General features: G+C 32.6%; 4 protein-coding genes, 1 long non-coding RNA gene and 1 other non-coding gene across 6 annotated transcripts; 3 read left to right on the top strand and 3 right to left on the bottom strand.

Annotated features, from left to right (window-relative positions):
• Nucleotides 1-6,775: 6,775 nt before the first annotated feature.
• Nucleotides 6,776-7,422, bottom strand: LOC131598453 (uncharacterized). Its single transcript, XM_058871051.1, has 3 exons — nucleotides 7,192-7,422; nucleotides 6,870-7,118; nucleotides 6,776-6,781 (listed from the first exon to the last, which is right to left on the bottom strand). The coding sequence occupies exons 1-3, from the start codon at nucleotides 7,372-7,374 to the stop codon at nucleotides 6,776-6,778; spliced, it is 438 nt and encodes a 145-aa protein (XP_058727034.1). The 5' UTR covers nucleotides 7,375-7,422.
• A 4,017-nt stretch (nucleotides 7,423-11,439) lies between these two features.
• LOC131625056 (uncharacterized) lies at nucleotides 11,440-11,988 on the top strand. Its single transcript, XR_009290721.1, has 3 exons — nucleotides 11,440-11,503; nucleotides 11,580-11,681; nucleotides 11,897-11,988. It is a non-coding gene; the product is annotated as an uncharacterized LOC131625056 (long non-coding RNA).
• Nucleotides 11,989-14,414: 2,426 nt separating this feature from the next.
• Nucleotides 14,415-14,486, top strand: TRNAH-GUG (transfer RNA histidin (anticodon GUG)). The gene has a single exon. It is a non-coding gene; the product is annotated as a tRNA-His (tRNA).
• A 448-nt stretch (nucleotides 14,487-14,934) lies between these two features.
• Nucleotides 14,935-15,159, top strand: LOC131625045 (dolichyl-diphosphooligosaccharide--protein glycosyltransferase subunit 4A-like). Its single transcript, XM_058895963.1, has one exon. It carries the CDS (start codon nucleotides 14,957-14,959, stop codon nucleotides 15,071-15,073), a length of 117 nt encoding a protein of 38 aa, XP_058751946.1. The 5' UTR covers nucleotides 14,935-14,956; the 3' UTR covers nucleotides 15,074-15,159.
• A 329-nt stretch (nucleotides 15,160-15,488) lies between these two features.
• LOC131625038 (protein PELPK2-like) lies at nucleotides 15,489-16,139 on the bottom strand. The gene has a single exon (XM_058895958.1). It carries the CDS (start codon nucleotides 16,077-16,079, stop codon nucleotides 15,723-15,725), a length of 357 nt encoding a protein of 118 aa, XP_058751941.1. The 5' UTR covers nucleotides 16,080-16,139; the 3' UTR covers nucleotides 15,489-15,722.
• Nucleotides 16,140-18,416: 2,277 nt separating this feature from the next.
• On the bottom strand, nucleotides 18,417-18,728 carry LOC131598442 (protein PELPK1-like). The gene has a single exon (XM_058871045.1). It carries the CDS (start codon nucleotides 18,726-18,728, stop codon nucleotides 18,417-18,419), a length of 312 nt encoding a protein of 103 aa, XP_058727028.1.
• Nucleotides 18,729-21,063: the final 2,335 nt, after the last annotated feature.

The following is a 21,063-nucleotide window of genomic DNA, read 5'->3' as shown; positions in this document are numbered from 1 at the left end:
CTACGCAGATAAGATGTCCGAGCATACGACACCGATGTGCTCGGCACTGACGACCCCGCGAACCCCTTCGTTGCCGAGGACTCTGCTCCGCGCAGGGATCCTTCATATTCGACCCTCCGAGCAACATGTATTCCACGTGGCTTTTAAAAGACCGCGTCTCCCTTGAACTTCGGAGCGGTTAACCAGGACAGAGGGCATACACGCACCTCCGATATTTCCGCTCAGGAAACCTGGCGGTCTCCTAGTTGGGCTTGGGGATCCAACCCAATAGCGAGATCATGGCCCAGCGCTGGGGGCTATAAATATCCTCTTTAACTAGAGGGTCAGGTATTCACTTCTTACTCACTCTTAGCTAGTACTTGCGCTCCTTTGTTCGTCAACTTACTTTGGCATTGGAGTACCTTGCAGGTACACCCCCCTCCTCCTTCCTAGAAGATCCAGTCCGAGCAGCCTACGACGATTCTTCTGATCAGGTACGATCAGTTACAATTCAAAATTTGTTTTAATATGTGATAGATATTCGGTTTTACAATATATACAATTCTCAAAAAATTAAAATATCTAGTGTAATTATAATGCATATACAATTTAGATTCAATTTACATTCGTATTTAATAATTGATATGTTTTGATTAAAAAAATATTTAGATAAAAAAAATTGGTATTAAAAAAATAAAATATAGTTACTTTTTATTTTAATAGGATTATTTTTTTGAAAATTTTAATAGTATTACTTCCTTACTTAACTAGTAATTTTAACATATACTGTTAAATAAAAGTTTATAATTTTATATATTATTGTTTTTTGGTATGATAAGGAGGGCCTAAGTCCAAAATATTATTATTAAAATCTAATTAAACCATCTTTATTTTTCAATTTATAGATTTTATATTATTTATTTATTTTATTTTTTTGACCAATATTATTTATTTATTTGTAAATTAATAAATAAGTCTATAGTTTTTGATTAAAATAATAGATTTATTTCTTCGGCACATTTTATTGTCTACTATATATATTTAAATTTATCAAATATTTGAAGACTTTCATTACTTTGCTATTGAAATTTGAAACATAATTGTTTTCAAATAAGAAATAATAAAATATAATCTTTGGAGAGAATAAGCTACTACAAAATAAAAAATCTATAGCTCAACGGTTGAACATTAACTTGTGCAGTTTATGTGGGGCTACATTTAAATTACAAAGCTATTGTTTGTTTTGGTAAAATTTAGAGGCCCTTTCATTTCTGGGGCCCGATGCAACAGCCCTTGTTGCACCTCCTTTGGGCCGGGCCTGCTTGACTTCACTGGATATTGTTTGTTATTAAGTATTTTCATCATCAAAATTAAACAACTAATCAATTGACTTGCATCTTTGCTATCCATGAACTTCACCACCTTGAATCATCTTGACTATACCTCTAAGAACATAGATCAACAATAATATGATGGATGATCAGTTCTAGATGATTATGAGCATTTGGGAAGATTTTACTAAACATGTTCATGGTGTTGTTCTTTAGGAGTGACAGAAAACTAGAATAAGCTAAGATTGTTTAAGTTGAACAAATTTGGAAGAATGAAAATTTGGCTAGATACTTTTTTGAGTGGCACCATCTAAAGGAGCTAGAAGAATTTTTTTTGAAGTTGTTCTATTCGATGTGCAAATTTGTAGATAAAATGACAGACATCACCAACTTTGAGCAAAGTGATGTCGAATTTCGCTACAAGGCTTGAGAGAGGTTCAATTGACGCTAAAAAGATATCAATTACATGGTCTTGACACAATTGTACATGTACAATACTTCACATAAAGAATGATAAATAACGCTTGAATGCTTCTTGATACCTCAATTAGAATTACGATGAGAAACAAATGCGACACAAAAGTATTAGAGATTATAAATAACATGACACAATGATAAATGTGAAATTACATACAAAGGTTAGGGGTGTGCATGGATCAATAACCAAATCAAATTGAACCATATATATGGTTTGGATCTTAAAATCATTTCTTTAAAATTAGTTTATTTTTTTAAAACCGGTTTACATGTAGATCGGTCCGGTTTTAAACCGGTTTTTTTTATAAAAACCAATTTTTTAAAAAAATCAATTTAAAACCGATTTCTCTTAAAACTAATTTTTTATTTTCTTTAAAAAAAATCAATTTTATAAAAAAACTCAATTTTAAAAGAAGTTTAATATAAAAAACTTAATTTTAAAACCAGCTTTTTTTTAAATCAATTTTGTATAAAAACCGTTTTATTAAGTGCATATCATTATTTCTAAGAAAAATTAATCAGTAATCCAAGAATGAAACATTGCTAAAAGAAAAAATGGATTATCCAAGCATTAAGCATCATGTTATAGTTTGAATTTAAAGATTAGCGTTGTTTTTTGAGAGTCATATTTATAAGTTGGTTTTAATCATTGGGATGTGTGTTTTTTCAGTCACTAATATCTACTCTATCAAGACTTGTTATTACATTATGAAAAAACTGTGTACAACATCTTCAAAATTTCATACATAATAAAATTTTGGCAAAATACCCTTTTTGGTCCCTTAAGTATACTCCAAGGTCCATTCTGGTCCCTTATCTCTAAAAAGTGTCAAAGTGATCCTTTAATTGTCCAAAAAGGACCACGTTTGTCCTTTCTGTTAGCTCCGTTAGTCAAAGTCAAAGGAAAGGCATGGGTGACATACATGTGGCAGACACGTTTTTATCTTTATTGCCAGGTGGTTTATTTTAATTGCCAGATGTGTAAATTTGTCTTAGACAAAAAATAGAAAGGAAAATGAAATAGAAACCTCATTTTCTCTTCGTTGGTTCTTGGAGGAAACCCTAGCGCAGCTGCCATTGACGAAACTCCAATCTCTAGTTGCTGCGAACGAGAACGAAGACGACATTCAAGGTGAAAGCAAAGACGAAGACGACATCAGAAGTAAGTTTCTGCATCTCTATGCCTGGTACTCTATTATGGTTTTAATTCCATGTTTCTGAAGTTTATATCCTGCGCTTCTATTTAGGGTTTCGTTTGAAATGGACGAGTATCTAATCATTACAATCCACCATAGTGGTGAATTTGCGAGTGAGGACTTGAGCGTTTACGTTGGAGGTCAGATTGCTAAACTGAGGGTAGATGCTGATAAGTGGAGTTTTTTTGAGCTGTTAGGTAGTATCAAGGAACTAGGTTATCGAGCCATAGAAAACATATATTATAAGGATCCAACTGGTGGGATGAATATGTTGGTAGATGACAGAGAGGCATTAGAGATTGCTGATTTATATAGGGTTTATCTTAGTGTTGAGGTCTTTATTAAGCACACATTGTCCCAGCCTGTTTTTGCTGATGAAGCTGAAGTTGTGTTAGATGATATTCCACTTAATGAGATGCCACCTAATGAGATAGTAGATGAGGTAGCAGTAGAGATTGAGGAAATATTGAAGGAATTTGATGAGAGGGCCAATGATGTAGCACAGGATGATGTGAGGACTAATGATGTAACACAAGATGGTGAGAGGGCCAATGATGTAGCACAGGATGATGTGAGGACAAATGATGTAACACAAGATGGTGAGAGGGCCAATGATGTAGCACAGGATGATGTGAGGACTAATGATGTAACACAAGATGGTGAGAGGGCCAATGATGTAGCACAGGATGATGTGAGGACTAATGATGTAACACAAGATGATGAGAGGGCCAAAGATGTAGCACAAGATGATGTGAGTGCAGTTGGAGCTGATAATGGACCTGTGGGTGGTGAGGTTGATGATGATTTAAGAATGACTGATGATAGTTCTGATGATAGCAACTTCGAGTATGATAGTGCAATGGAGATAGTATTTGATGATGACTCTGATGAGTATAGTACTGAACTGGAAGAGGAGGATGGAAACTTATTGGACTGTGATATTGAAGATAATGAACAAATGAAAAGTAAAAAAGGAAAACAAATGTCTGATGAAAACAAAGAAGATAGTAAAGGGAGTGATAATGATAGTGAGGATCTTGGAAGTGATTGTGATAGTGATGATAGCAGTAGGGCTAGGAGAAAGAAGTATCCATTTTTTAAGCTTTTAAAGGATATGTCCAATTACAGATGGGAAGTGGGAACCTATTTTACTACAAAGGAAGATTTCAAGGAGGCAATTATTACTTATGCAGTCCATTCTGGCAGAGATTTAAGGTTCACTAAGAATGACAAGATAAGGGTTAGGGTCAGGTGTAAGGATGGATGTGAATGGGAATCTTACTGCGCTAAGTTGCCTACTGAGGATTCATGGCAACTAAGGAAAGTAGTTGACACCCATAGCTGCAGTAGAGAGTATCATGTAAAGTTACTGAAGACTAAATGGTTGAGCAAGAGGTTACAGAATTCACTTAAAACAAACCCTAGAATGAAGCTGAAGGACATTAAGGAAAAGGTTCAGAAGAAGTGGAATGTTGGGGTCAACAAAACCAAGGCTATAAGGGCTAGGTTTGCAGCCAGAGACATGGTTGATGGGTCATTTCTAGGGGATTATACAAGGGTGTGTGACTATGCACATGAGTTACTAAGATCTAACCCAGGTTCAACTGTTAAGGTTTGTGTCCAGCCTGCACAAGAAGGTTCAACTGTTGAGAATTTACATTTCAAGAGGTTGTACATATGTTTGGCAGCTTGTAAGGAGAGCTTCAAGTTGAGCAGACATTTCATAGGACTTGATGGATGTTTTTTGAAAGGCTTATATGGAGGTCAAATACTTGCAGCTATTGGCAGAGATCCCAATGATCAAATGCTACCAATAGCATTTGCAGTGGTTGAAAGTGAAAACAAGGATAGCTGGACATGGTTCTTGGAGCTGCTTATTGATGATCTTGGTGGGAGGGAAGAGTGCCTCACATACACTTTCATTTCTGATCAACAAAAGGTATGACATTTTCATTTTTCATGTATTAAATTTGATATGATATAGACAAAATGTCTGACACTTTCATTTTTTATGACTTAGGGGTTATTGCCTGCAATGGAGGAACTTCTTCCAAGAGTTGAACAGAGATTTTCTGTTAGGCATCTATACAACAATTTTAGGAAGAAGCATGCTGGAAAAAAACTAAAGGAGATTATATGGAAAGCAGCCAAGTCAACTTACTACCAAGCTTGGGAGAGAGAGATGAAAGTAATGAAAAACATGATGAGCACTCCTCCAAGATTTTGGAGCAGATCATACTTCAAAACTCATAACAAGTGTGATGCTGTACTGAACAATATGTCAGAAGCCTTTAATAGTGTCATATTAGAGTCAAGGGCAAAACCATTGATCACCATGGTGGAAGAGATTAGGGTATACATGATGGAAAGGTGGGCAACAAACAGGATGAGGTTTCAGAAATTAGAAGATGTTGATGTGTTACCAAACATTAAGAAGAAGATTGAAAAAACAAGTTCATACACAAATATGTGGCTTGTAAGGTAAATTCTGATTTCATTCTGATTTAAATTTTGATTTAAATTCTGACTTCATTCTGATTTAAATTCTGACTTCAATCCTATTTGTTGAGTTTATATTGAAATAAATTCTGAAGTAGTACTGAAATAAATTCTGACTTCATTCTGATATAAATTCTGATTTTTAGGATGTCTGATGAGTTTATATTTGAAGTGAGGAATTTGGAAAACAATGCTGAAAAATTTACAGTCATTCTAAAAGATAGGACTTGTTCATGTAGAAGGTGGGAGTTGACAGGCTTCCCCTGTGTTCATTCACTATCAGCAATCAAAAGCAGGAACCAGAAGATTGATGATTATGTTCCTGAGTATTACAGGAAATCAAGATATCTGCAAGTGTACCAGCCAGTCATTTTTCCAGTCAATGGCTCAAACCTATGGGAGAGGACAGAGTACCCTGATGTTCTGCCACCCAAATTTAGGAAAATGCCAGGAAGACCCAAAAAAAGGAGGAATTTGGAACAAGGTGAACTGGATGGCACAGATAGAAAGATGAGAAGAACTGGCTTCATTGTGAAGTGCAGTAGATGCAAGAAACAAGGACACAACAAACTTACTTGCAAGGTACCATCAACTACTGCACAAGCAGCTCCATCACAAGCAGCTCCATCTCAGACTACTTCTGTACAAGTATCCCAAGCAGCTCCTTCAGCTCCATCACAGTCATCTCAAGCAGCTCCTTCACAATCATCTCAAGCAGCTCCATCACAATCATCCCAAGCTCAGAAGACTACTCCAAAATCAGCCAAGAAGACTACTCCTAAAGCAAAGAAGTTGGCAGTTAGAAGGCCAAATGCCCCTTTTATCCCACCTGGTCCAACCACAAGGCTGACTGCTGCAAAAACAGCTATAGGTCCAACAACAAGGAGGACAACACCTACTAAAAGGGCCACACCAAAATGGAAACCATAGTCTCTTTATTTTATGTAGTGTTTTGGAATTTTAGACATCAGTTTGAATATTTTGTAATGTGTTTGAATATTTTGTGTTTTAAGAACCTGGTATGCAGTATTTTGGCCAAGTAATTTTGTGCTTTTGAACATGTGATTTCTGATGGCAAGGTTAATGTTAAAGTTAATGCAATATTTTGGCCTATAATTTTTGCCTTTTTCTGTCATATGAATATTAGTGGTTTGTGACCTTTAGCAAAAGTCAATACATACTTAGTAGTGTGTAACAAATCATAACATTACAACACTAAACCATAACATAATTTTTGCCATTGATAACTTTAAAACATTACAACACTAAACCATAACATTACAAATACAGACTTTACCACTACAATTCAATACATGAATAAATATCAAATTCAGTACATACTAATTCATAACCTTACAACATACTAATACAGACTTTTCCAAATGACCAACACTAAAATAACACAGAAAAGCCTTTTCCAATTTTTCTCAGAATTCATCGTCTTCTTCAACTCTCTTGTCTTTTGTTTTAGTCTGTCATTTGTTGCCTTAAGAGTTACCAACTCCATTTTTGCTGCATCAAGTTCAATTTGAATCTTCTCCATCCTACTATTCTGCATCTTCATATACTGGTCTTTCTCATCCATCACATCATCAAAGAACCATTGAAAATAGCCACACCCTGTTTGGGTTGAACCCTGTGAAATTCAAAATACCAATCATTCATAAGGCAATACATGACATGAACAAACAAGTGAAGTTCGTTTTTACCTTGTAATTACGACAGCCCCAGAATTGCTTCCCGAAATTCGTGCTTGTTGAAGCCCTACGAAGCAAAGCTATCTCTCCACACCCACATACGGGTCTCCATCTCAAGTTTGCAGCAAAACCATCATTCTTCGTGTTAGATTCGTATGAACATGGCCCTGCGATTGATGATGATGTCTGCTTCATTGGAAACTGACTTGGGTGATCTGCAACAAAACCCTAGAATTTGGGGAAGAAAGGAGGCAAACGATGAACCCTAGAATTTGGGGAAGAAAGGAGGCAAACGATGAAGAAGAGAACGTTGAATAACGAGTATATAATATTCCACGTCACCTGCCACGTATACAGACCTAACGTCCGTTTGTGCCATTTGGACAGAAAGGACAAACGTGGTCCTTTTTAGACAATTAAAGGATCACTTTGACACTTTTTAGAGATAAGGGACCAGAATGGACCTTGGGGTATACTTAAGGGACCAAAAAGGGTATTTTGCCTAAAATTTTCTTCAAAAAATTATATACACTTCATTCTTCAAAATTTGACAACTAATATATGATCATTATGCTTAAGCGAGTGATATGTAATGTAGAAATACACTTAATACCAGAAAGAAACAAGCATATAAATTTCATACATAATAAAATTTAGGTATCCAATAACTAAACCACATTCTTATTATGGGTACCAGTTTATATTTGAATAATAAAATGGATACCCACTTTCATATTTTAGCATTTGAATTGAATTTTAAAAAGTGGAATAATTTGAATAACAATTTAGTTAAGGATAACCGGTTTATTTGCACACCCTAACAGAGGTGTCATAAAAATGGAGTAGCACCATTTTGGCACTAAAAGTGCACCATTGGCAAGTTTTTTTTTTTTTTTTATAAACCAAGATGGAATATAACAAGCACAAGGGGTGCTAACCCATGGTAAAAAGGAAAAAGGAACAAAAGCACTCTCACCCCCTACAAAAACCACACCAACCCACAAAGCACTACACAATCATAAACAAGAACCCAGATTATTACACCAATCATCCCACGTAATAGAGTCTCTACCCACTACAAGAAATTGGTTCCCTAGCGCCATATATTTGTGACGTGTTATTCACGTGGGAAGAAAAGGACTGTTCTGACGTGAATAACACGTCGGTATATTATTTTAATGAATAATATTAACAATTACGTACTCACATGGGGGATCAGAAAAAAATATTTTTTAAAAAAACTTGTGAAATGATTTCCACGTCGCAAACGATAAAACAAAATTTTTAAACTTAGAAATCTGTAAAGTCTAATGGGGGGAAAACAAAAATTTTGAAATTTTCAGTTGTGACGTGGTTTTCACGTCGGAACACTTTAATGCTGACTTTGAATTGACCTGCGCAGGCTTTGGCAGGTGAAGACAGATTGGAATTTCAAAATTTATTACCGTTGGCAGCTTGCGACGTGGCATCCCAGTCACTAATTAGCGACGTGATTCTAATGACGCTGCCAACTGGACCGTTGGCAGCTTGCGACGTGGCTTGAACGTCAGTATTTACCGGCAGTGCATTCACGTCGCTAATGTTTAATAAATTCTGCACGCTTCCCCTTCTCTTCCTCTCTTCTCATTCTTCCTCTCTTCCTCATTTCTCATTCTTCCTCTCTTCTCCACTGTATATTTCTCCATTCCTCTTCTCTCATTCTCTTCCTCTTCTCATTAATTTCATTCTCACACCATTGTTGAAGGTATTAATTTATTTAGTTTATTTATATTTTATATTTTGTTATTTATAATTTGTATTGATTAAAATTCTAACTTATTTTAATTTTTTTATTCAAGATTTTGAAGATTGGAGGAGATATATATTATAAGAATTGAACTTGAAGATTGGAGGAGATTAGAAGATTGAGGTATTTTTATAATTTTAAATCTAATTTTTTTTAGTATATTTTTGTGTTATATTTGTGTTAATAGATAAATATTATATTTTTCTGTAATATTTGGATATATTAATTAGATTATTGAATATTGTTAGGTTAATGTAGTATGTAATATTTGTGATAATTGTATGTTTTTTCTGGAATTTTTGTGATATATTAATGTAGTATGTAATATTTGTGATAATAGATAAATTGTATGTTTTTATAGGATTTTTGTGATATAAATTGTAGATTATGTAGTAATTTATAGTAAATAAAAATATTTATGTTTTTTAATAAAATATATTATGTTTTTTATTAAAATAGATTTTGGTTAATAGAGCGATAATTTGTTTAGTTTATGGTAATATATATATTTTTAATCGAAATATAATTTAGTAAAAAAGAATTTAATTTAGTAAATCGAAATATATTTTGAAATTTATAATATTTAGATATGTTATATTTTTTGTAAACATAATTTAGGTTACATGTCCATGACAGTAGTATGGGTCAGAAGACCCGACGCCCAAGGACAGTAGTATGCCAGTCTCCTCAGACAGCAGTGTGCCCCCCCCACAGAGTCAGATAGGTTACATGTCAATGGCCAGTACCCAACCTCTTACGTCATTACTCTCCTCTCAGGGGAGGCCTATGTCTGGGTCACCATCTTTTATTCGCCCACCTGTGGACTTTAGTTATCCGTTTCAGCAGACTGCAGGACCTAGTTTTTCATCATACCAGCAGACTGGAGGATATAGTTTTCCACCTAACACACAAGTGCCCCCAGGATTCCAGCAGACTGGAGGATCTGCTAGCTTTCCACCTAACACACAGGTGCCCCCAGGATTCCAGCAGACTGGAGGATCCCACACTCCATATCCCACACAGGTGCCCTTATCCTTCCAGCAGACACGGATGCCCCCACGCTTCCAGCAGACTGGGGGATCCCATACCCCGCATCCCACTCATATACCTGCACGTGAGGATGATCATGTGGAGCCGGGTGGGATGATACTGTGCAGGATGCAGATGATGTTCAGTCTGATGGTGACGATGTTCAGGGGGAGGATGATCCGAGTGAGATTCATATCATTGACGGTAGATATTATATTTGGCCCGCTGGAAATTCGTAAGTATCTTATATATTAAATTTTTATTAAGTTTACATTTCCTTTTTTTAATATAAATTTATATTTAATGCATGCTAATTAACATAATTGTTGTTTAGGTTTGGGCCGAGTCGGACTGCTGCCAGGTGTGTGTACTATGTGATTCAGCAAATGTATAAACAGGGCCGGCCCAACATATTTGGAGGCCTAAGGCTAAATTTTTAAGTAATTTTTTTATTTAAAAGTATAATTTTTATAATTAATGATAGTTTTTATTGTGTATAAACAATAATAAAATATTAATAATTTTCAAAATTAAAATAGAGATAAATATAATACTCTAACTTTGCAAAATTATTTTACACAATCATTTAATAGGATTTTATCATTCAACCATATTATTTTAGTATTTTAAAAATAAAGTTTAAAAATATAATATATATATATATATATATATATATATATATATATATATATATATATATATATATATATATATATATATATCTAAAAATATATATATAATAAACATTGGTGCATATCTTTATGAAATTCGTAAGAACCCAAACCAAACAAAACACAGTGAATTCCGAGGTATGTATGATGTATAAACATATCTAAAAATAATAAAATATTACCATTAAGTACCGAACATCGAACAGAACAACATTGATATTAAGACAAAGCTTTCTACCGCTACGCCACTTGGGATTATGTCTAGCATTCTGGTTCATTTATATATTATTTAAAACCTGAGGCCTATTATTTTAGCATTTGAGGCCTAAATAAAGGCCTAAAATTATGAGGCCTAAAGCCCTTGACTTACTGGCCTTATGCTTGGGCCGGGTCTGTGTATAAAGAATCTTGGACGACTTTTGGAGATGTTTCAAATAAAAATGATTGGTTTAATTGCTTTAAGGTATAATTAATATATTTTTTCGAGTCATTGTTTTTTTAAAATTTTTTACTATAGTTTTCTAACAGTTTATTTTAATGTATTCAGGAAAAGTGTACGTGGGATCCAATGAGCGAGAAACTTGTTGAAAAAAATTATTTCAGCAGAACAACAAAAAGACTTTCTGACACGTTGCGAAATGTTAGAAAGCGTTGGGAACGTGATGGTAGTCGTCCTGGGTGGTTGGGCCAAGAAGTTCTTGACAAACTTATTGCATATTGGAATTCAAAGGAATTTAAAGCTAAGTCTGAAAATGCTAAAAAAATGAGGGCATTTGAAAAAGGAGGTCACCTTAATGCAGTTGGAAGTATAAGCACTTACGAACATTCTCGACGCATGGTAATTATTGTCACTTATTAAAGTTATGTTTTGATTAATTATTTGTTTTTTAATTAAAGTTAATTTTATTTTTTAGGCTAAAAGGTTGGGGAGACAACCACTCATGATCGAGTTGGTTAAAGAAACTAGGACAAAAAAATCGGGTGATTTAGTTGACGAGCGTACTCGAAAAGCTTTGGTAAGTTATTCAATTTTTATTATTATTTTTTTATATTTAATGGCAATTTTGTGATGTTATTTTCAGGTGGCAACTAAAAAGTTCCGGCGTGATTTTCATGTGGCAACTCTGATGTTGTGGCATGTAAATCACGTGGCAACTAATTTTCAATTTATTATTTAATATAATTTAATTTAAGTTATATATACATAATTTTTATTCTATTTTATATTTAGGAGGATTATCAAACAAAGCTTGTGGATTTTTTGGTCGCTAATCCCAAATATACTCCTAGAGAAGGAGAGCCGCTTCATCCAGATGTTGATTTTTATATTTAGAATGAAGTCATTGACGGAAAAGGGCCTAATGGATGTTTTTTTGGTGCGGGAAATTTGGCGGGAAGCTTGAGAAGTGGAGATCGAAATTTATTTCAAAGAGTTAGAGATGGGGAAGGATCGTCACGTCCAACACAATTGGCACCGCAAGTAATGGAAACAATAAGACAGTTGGCTCTAACTGAGGCGAGACGCGAGTTAGTGCAACGTGAGGCGGAGCTAAAGGCCCAAATAGATGAACGTGAGGCGGCGCTAAAAGCACAAGTGGAGGGGTAACAACGGCAAATAGAGGCAATGGCGAAGATGCAAGCAGAGATGCAACAACAACAAATAGAGGCAATGACGAAGATGCAAGCAGAGATGCAACAACAAATGCGGTTATTTATGCAGTCTCAACAAAGTGGTGGTCAACTGTCTAGAGGAAACGTGGGAGCAGCTGACACTGAGCAAGAGAATGATGATGATTTCAACCTTGATAATTATCCCGATCCCGATGATGATTTTTTAGGATGAATTTTATTTTTATTTTAATTTTAAATTGTATGAGATAACAAAATTTTATTTATTATATGTTAGTATTTTAGATATTATATTATAAATATAATATATTTTAGTAGTTTAATATATTTTTGTATTTAGTTATTATTATTATTAATTTAACTAAATAAATATTTTTATTAATATTTATTAATTTTCAACAAATAATATTAATAATAAATTTTTTTTTATAATAATAAAAATCAGGTTTTTTTTAAAAATATTTTAATGTTTGTGGCGTGTTTTCCATGTCACTGATTTGTGACATGTAAGACACGTCGCAACTTCCAAAATTAATTTCAAAATTAGCGACGTGTTTTACATGTCACAAATCAGTGACATGGAAAACACGCCACAACTTTTCTTCGTGTACTGTGCCATACTGCTTTTTGCAGACCTTGTCTGTCCCAGTTGTAGATGGAGGCTTAATTGTGCAAGATTAGCGACGTGAATGCCATGTCACAAAGTTGTGACGTGATAAACACAACACAAAAAGTTCCCACGCACTCCCAGGCAACGTATATGACCATGTCGCTAATTTTACGTTCTGACGTGATTTTCCATGTTGTGTCATGGATTCCACGTCGCTACAGACGTGATTTTTTGTAGTGACCGTTATAAGAAGTAAGAAACCACTCCCAAGTGAGGAATTTAAAATTTAAACAACCCAAATTGATGCACCGACAAGACAACTTACAAATGGTACCATGGAACCATATAAGGTACAACAAGCCCAACATGCTTCGATTTGGATCCTCTCCAATTTATTTCTTAGTGATGTCCATTCAGCTCCCATCTTAGCCATTCATCTACTAAAATTTTTCTTTTCAAACAACTTCATTTTTTAAAATTAATTCTCTGCCATTAGATAAAGGACACGAGGGATGATAGGATTGAAAGGGCAGTAGGGGTTCTATTTCCCTCTGGTTAATATCTTATTGTTTTATCAATTAATTGTTTTATCTTTTTTATATATATAAATAAATATGTCTTCATATATTTTCCTAACATGCATATATACACATCAAACCACTATATCTTCATATATTTAAGTTAACAAAGAAACAAATAAAAAACTATCTTCCAATTGAATATATATTGATCAAACTTATAACTTTTTGTGAACACATCAATTTTTATTTTCTTGGTTTGCATGTCATCTTCAAAATGAGAATGGTGAATTTTCTTTTTGTTGGTTACTGGAATGTCCAGACCAAATGAATTTGTATCCTCTACAAGTGTATAACATGTTATTGAAGAAATTGATTGAATATGTTGGTTCTTTTTTGTGCAATCTGATTGAATATATCAGAAGGCGGACATAAAACCTTAGCTCAACTCTCTAAATTAATAAGCTAAACCGATAACTCCGACCTATTTTGATAGAGAGTAGAATTTAATATTTAAATTTATTAAGAATTTATATAGGTAGTAGTTTTATTTGTATTGTTATTTATTTGGGCCTTTATTAATATTTGGGCTTTTTAGTTTATTGTCCACTAGTAACATTATATATTGTAGTCTCATTGAGACATTAGGGTATCAATAAAACTACAATATATAATGTTATTATTATTCGTGTCATTGCTATTATTGAAGTGTAAGGAGTCTTGTAAACCTTTTGAAGTTTTACTTTGACTGTATAAATATTACTGTAAAGGCTATTAAACTTAGGGAACCTGGACAAAATGAGTTGCAAATAACTTTTATCCATCAAAGAGTTATTGAAGGTATAATATGCTCCTCATTTCAAAGAGCAATTAATATGATTAAGGAAAATTTCAAAGAGCAATTAATATGATTAAGGAAAAAAATAGATCACGGCTAATTACCACTTATTTAGCTGAATAATAATAGAAAAATTAAACAGCTTTAACATGAAGTGGCTGTAGTTTAGTGGTAAGAATTCCACGTTGTGGCCGTGGAGACCTGGGCTCGAATCCCAGCAGCCACACTTCTCCATTTTTTTCCAGCCTTTTTCAAATTCATAAAAAAGTTAAACGACAGCGTTTTACAGTTCCAGTGAATTCCCCTTTATGAAGAAAGAACGAGTGTTGTTGTTGTGAACAGAAAACTCGCTCCTTCATTCCCAATCTCACGTAAGCTCAGTTTCTTACTTTCTCCTTCTTTTTTCGTTCTCTTTGGTTATGCAATCATTTATCAATGATTCTGCATTTTTGTTTTTCAATTCAATAATATATCTACATTGCATTTTAGATCTGTTTTTGTTTAGTTTCAACGATTAGTGTTAGTTGACAGTCACTTTATCAGATTCATATTCCTATTGTAATTTGTAAGCAATGTGAAATGAATTGAGAAATATGCTGACAGATTTGTTGGTGTTTTAACAAAATAGATCATATTGTATAATGTTATATTTCTAATTATATTTAGTTTTGATTTTCATGTTCAGGAAAACAAAAAATGATGATTGATGATGCAGCCTTGGGATTCATTGCCAACTCTCTTGGCATTTTCGTCTTTGCTTTGATTATAGCATATCATTTGGTCATAGCCGATCCCAAATATGAACCCAATTAGATACTATCATTATTATTTTCTGTCGTGTATTCGATACACAATTATGTTGGATTCGGTAATTTTGATCGATCTGTTTATTCAGTTTGTTTATGAAATCAGTTTGTAGCGTATAACAGCTGATAAAAGAAATAGTCTATGCGCAAAAGGAGTTAGTTTTTGTTGAAGTTTCGTTATCAGTATGTTTCCCTTTAATAATATATAAGGATCATTGTGAACATTTTTCCTTTAATATTTTTTCCTGCTTCATGACAATTTGTTACACAAATTATTGCTTGCTGTATCGTATAATAATCTGAGATTTTTCTGATTTTTCTAAGTATTTGGACCTGCTGCTAATAATAACATTTCTTGTTAAAAACACTTGCATGCATAGCTTAGCAATAATAACTTAGGAAAATAAGCATATATATAGATTATGAAACATAACATTTATTTATTATAAAAGTGTGACCCTATAACAATAGTAACTAAAGTACATAAAGTAATGAATATAGGGACTAACATCCCATGCACACAAGTCTTGAATAAAAGTTTAAAACAAAGAAAATTACACACAAAAAATAAAACTAATATTTCACAACAACAATAAACCAACAATGTATAATATGGTGAATATATCTATAAAAACACTTGACATGAACTTCATTCTTCAAGGGGATGTTTTTGAAGGTGGTGGAGAAAAGAAGGGGAATGATGGCATAGTGATTGGGATTGTAGTAGGAATGTTAGGAAGTGGTGGAAGAGTGAACTGTGGAAGAGTTGGAATGGTTGGGATTGTACTAGGAATTGAGGGTTGAGTAGGTTTTGGTAATGTAGGCAAAGGTGGAACATTTGCTTGAGGTAATGTTGGGATGGTTGGCAAAGGTGGCAATGATGGTTTTGGAAGTGTTGGTGTTGTTGGATTTGTTGTTTGTAGAAGATGACGAGTTGCTTTGATAGTTTCCATGTTTGAGATGGAAATAGCAATGAAAATTGCCAATATTATGAAGGAACTATAGGAAGCCATGGCAAAAATGTTTAGTTGATTTTGCTTTGAGTTGATTAGTTTGTGCGTATATTTCTTGAGTAGTGCAAGGCCTTTTATGGGCAAAATCTTTGAGTTTTTTTTTTTTTTCTATGTTGGTTTATCTAATTAACCTTGTTTGGTGGTGGTGGTTGATAAAGACATTGGTGACTCAAAAGTTGGACATCAACATTTTTGAATGGTTTGAAAGAGAAGAAAATATATGTTTATGTTTACTTGTATGTGGGTTTACAATGTGTTTGGTAATCTAACAATGAGATAACTTATGCAAAAATTATATAACCATTGATTAAAAAAGTCACTTCAAGTAGGATTAGAGACAAAATATGGCATGACTTGTATTTTTGAATGACTTTTCATTAAAAGAAGAAGTTATGTCAAATCATGTTTTTTTTTTTTTTATAAATGTTTTACTAAAAAAGACAAAGATAATTTTTGTGTTTAAAAATTATATATCCAGAACTTTTTGAAATATAGTTGAGATGCGATTTTTATATCAAGTAGGAGACAATTGATGATTTTATCTAACTTTTTATTTGTTACTTAACTGAAGTTATATATCATTCTACAAAGAAAAATATTTAGAATCTTATTCCAAATGTAAGTGTTGATAATAGTGAGGGTCTTCTCTCTAGGCATGAAAATACTATTTAAATATAATATTAAAAATAATAATAATTATAAAAATTTCAAATATATTTTTTAAATAATAAAGTACAAACTAAAATATCAATATATAATGATATTTCGAATTTTTAAAATCAAATAGTGAGAAGTGGGAGAGTCCATAATCATGATTAGTGGTTTCTAATTAATAATTCATATGTCTCTCACTTATTTTTAAGTGGAGATAGTTAAATTAAGATAAAGAGAGAGATAAAAGAAGATAGAAAAATCAGCTTCAAAATTGATAAAAGATGCAAGAAATTAATTTTTCGTTTTCTTGCAATTAGGGGTGGGAATAGGCCAGGCCGGCCTACAGGGGCCTATAGCCTAGCCTACTTAAGGCTTGGCCAGGCCTAGGCTATTAAAAAAGCCTATAAAGCCTTGTAGGCCGGCCTATATTTTCATATATATTAAAATTAGTTTAAATAGGTTAGCCTATATATGTATATATATTAGAAAAAATGTTAAATAGATTGGTCTATATATGCATATATATATTAGAAAAAAAATGTTAAATAGGTCGGTCTAAATGTTCATATATATATATATATATATATATATATATATATATATATATATATATATATATATATATATATGACCTATAAGGCTGCTTAAGTAATATGAATTAATTGAAAACATTAATAAGAAAGAGGCTTTTAAATAGGCTTTCAGGCCAGGCCAGGCTTTTAAAAAGGCCAGGCCAGGCTGAAAAAACGAGCCTATAGTAGGCCATAGGCCAGGCTCAGACCTTGTAAATTTATCGTAGGCCAGGCCCAGGCCTTATAAAGCCTAGCCTAGCCTAGCCTATTCCCACCCCTACTTGCAATCAGTCACAATAAAACATTCTGGATTCGTTAACCATTGGATCGAACTCATTTTTGTAGGACAGATTTGCAACACTTACATCTACCTTTTGACCGTGGAGATCAGTAAAACGAAGTCTAGATCATTGACTTCCTAGTAAATTTGGAGATTTGGCTTTTCGTTTTTACTTGTAAGTTAATTAATGGCTTTGTGATTTTGTTGTTGTTAGTCTTATTTTGTAAATCACTTTAAAATTTTCTTGTGCCCTTATTTGATTATAGTTGAGCTATTTATTTGGTCTGAACGATCCATAATTTTTTACTCTCACCATGAAAGTTTTTTACATTAAAATTTCGGTATTTTCTTTTATCTTTATTTGTTCGATTGACTATATATATTTATTGTTAATTCTCATAAATTTTTAAATTTTTAAATTTTATTTGTTCGATTGACTATATATATATATTGATTTGTTATTTGTTATTACATTTTAATCACTAACGAGATGTTTATATTTTTAATATCTTTGATCTAAAAGTCTAAAATAAACATTCACTCTTAGAGAAATATACAAGTCATGATGAAAATTTCATACCACATAATTCCTTCATGCTCTTTATATGATTGATGAGAAAAAGTTAAATATACAAAATAAACAATAGCTGATTTAGGCCACATTAATCAATGACACAAATCACACTAAACAAACTAAAAACTGAATACAACATATGACACATAATCATAAAGTACAAATGAAACATCCTTAGATAACATAAACAAATCTCAACACACACATTTTATAGCTAAAATATAGTACATGTTAAATTTCATCAACTTTGTAGATACTTATGGTTGAGGCACACTTGGAACAGTAGGCAACTGTGGCTTAGGAATCTGAGGAATTTCAGGAATCTTAGGTACATTAGGGATTGGGACACCTAAGTTTGGAATTGCTGGCAATTGTGGTTCTGTTGGTAATGTAGGTACTGTTGGTAGAGTAGGTACAGGTAGATTAGGTATTGGTAGTGATGGCAATTCAACTTTGGAAACTTCATGCATGCTTTGAAGGTTACGTGCTCCTTCAACATTTGTGATTGATGAAAATGTTACGAGTAGAAGAAATGGTATCATAAATGACAAAACATTGATGGAAGCCATTTTTTTGAAACTAGAAAGCTTAGTATGATGGTTTTGGTGTGTTTGAGGTTGTGGTTTATGTGTGTTGTACTTGTGAGCTTTTATAGACCAAAGTTATGTGTGTCATGTGATTAGTTTAATCTCTTGTATTATTGTTCAGTTTAATGGCTTCAATGAAGTTTTAAGGCTCTAACATTAAGAAATCAACAATGAAGTTTTTTTAAGAAAACAACTTGGGAGAGTAGGTAGCTAATAAGCCAATAAAGATAAGAATATTGGTTGGCTCTTGTTTGTGTTTTAGATGTTGAGAACATGTGATATTTTGTCATATTAGAAGGTTGAGATAACAGAATAAGGACCATATCTAAATAAACCACTAGGACTAGGTAACATGAGTTGTCATGTTATGGACAAATTCACACTGTGTGGCCTGTGTTGAAGTTACATTATCATGAATCAAGATACATATTTTATACTCATATAGATACAAATCTTAGCCAGATACATTTGCTGTGAATTATTTTTCATTTTAAAATTGATAAAAAAATATCTGCTATATTGTGCGAGTGAATATATTTTACCATTATACAATTGTCTCTAACGGGATTCGAAATTATATTAAACTTACTGAGTCAAACTCTTATCACTGAACTGATAAATGAAATATAGTTATACGAAATTATGTGCATGTTTGGTTTGTCTTTTAGAAGGGACAAAATCAATTCTAGAGATGAAATATAGCTATACCTATACGAAATTATGTGCATGTTTGGTTTGTCTTTTGGAAGGCACAAAAGCAATTCTAGAGATGTAGAATTGATTTTAAGATGTTTGGTTAGGTAAAAGTAGAATTGATTCTGTCTTCAGAATTGATTCTACTTTAAGCTATAATTTGTAACTTCTGCCTTTAGAATTGATTCTGCATGATTTTTACACTGAAATTTATTGTCCAACCCACTTTTACATAAACGTATCGAAACATAAATCAATTCAGCTAAACTCAATTCTCATAAAATCAATTCTACCAAATTCAATTCTACTAGAATCAATTTTGTTCACCGCCAATCCAAACACACCCTATATAGGCCTGTTTGTTTCAGATTTTTAAAAAAATGAATTTTTTCTATTTTTGAAAATAGATTTTTTAAAATCGTTTTTCAAAACATTACAAGTTTTTTTATATTCGTTTTTTCTAAAATGAAACACTAATTTTGACATCCTAGAACATAAACATAGATTATTGAAGACTAAAACTTAGTCAAAATCGCAATTTTTTCAAAAAGTTGTATTTCAAAAATGATTTTTATGAAAATCTATTTGAAATAGCTTCAAAATTAAGTGATTTTTTGAAATTTTGATATCCAAATTTTTTCTTCATAAATAGATGAAATACTTAAAATCACATTTTAAAAATAACTATTCAAATAAAATTTTCGTTTGAAGCTTTTATAAAAAATTTTTTTGTAAAATTTTTTTTACAAAATTTTATATCAGTATAAAAATCAATTTTAAAAAAGTCAAAACAAACGGACTCATAGAATATAAATTTTAAACAGTAGTAAATATTTAATTGAGCAAAATAGTATATATTTCAGAGCATGCAACTCTGACTTAGGAATTTCCAATACTGAGAAAGTTTTGGTATTGCAGGATATTCTGGATTTGTCAGTGGTTGTAGTGTTAGTGGCAGATAGATCATCTTTTCATAAATTTGGCATCTCAGGTAAAAGAAACAATTTAAGTTTAAAAATTTTCAGTACTTTTGGCTATGATAATGTTATAAATATCCAGCATGCATGCTTATATCCAATATAAGACTAAAATGATAGCAAGCTTTCTAAAGATAAAGCAACAAAATGTATTTTAGATGGTTCTTACAAAATGTATTGTAATACTCCTTCCGTTTCACAATGAGTGACGTCGTTTTAGCAAAAGAAAATTATTTCAAAATGATTGTCATTTTCGCTTTTCAATGAAGTAATAATTGCTATTTTTCCAATTTTATCCTTCAATTATTATTTTGTATCGATTACTAGCCACACTAATTCAAGCACCTATACACAACAACACCATCTTAGCTTTATACAAATACAATTGAACATAAGTAATACACTTGACCTAAACTCTAATTCTCTAATACTCCCTTGCAAACTCAAGGGGGCTTACAAGTCATGACCTTGAGCTTGATTCTAAGTTCTTGAAATACAACAGTGCTAGCAAGTTCTTCTAAATAACTTTTTCTCTTACAAAGTGAATATCGAGTTCAACGTGATTGATGCAAACGTGAAAGATTGGATTGCAAGAAAGGAGCACTGCACTTAATTTATCACAAAAAAAGCAATGTATAGCTCACGTA

The sequence above is a fragment of the Vicia villosa genome, linkage group LG1, assembly GCF_029867415.1.
Source record: "Vicia villosa cultivar HV-30 ecotype Madison, WI linkage group LG1, Vvil1.0, whole genome shotgun sequence".
NCBI classification, from domain to species: Eukaryota; Viridiplantae; Streptophyta; class Magnoliopsida; order Fabales; family Fabaceae; genus Vicia; species Vicia villosa.
The sequence above is the reverse complement of the archived record's forward strand: the minus strand, read 5'-3'. Positions and strand labels throughout refer to the sequence as shown.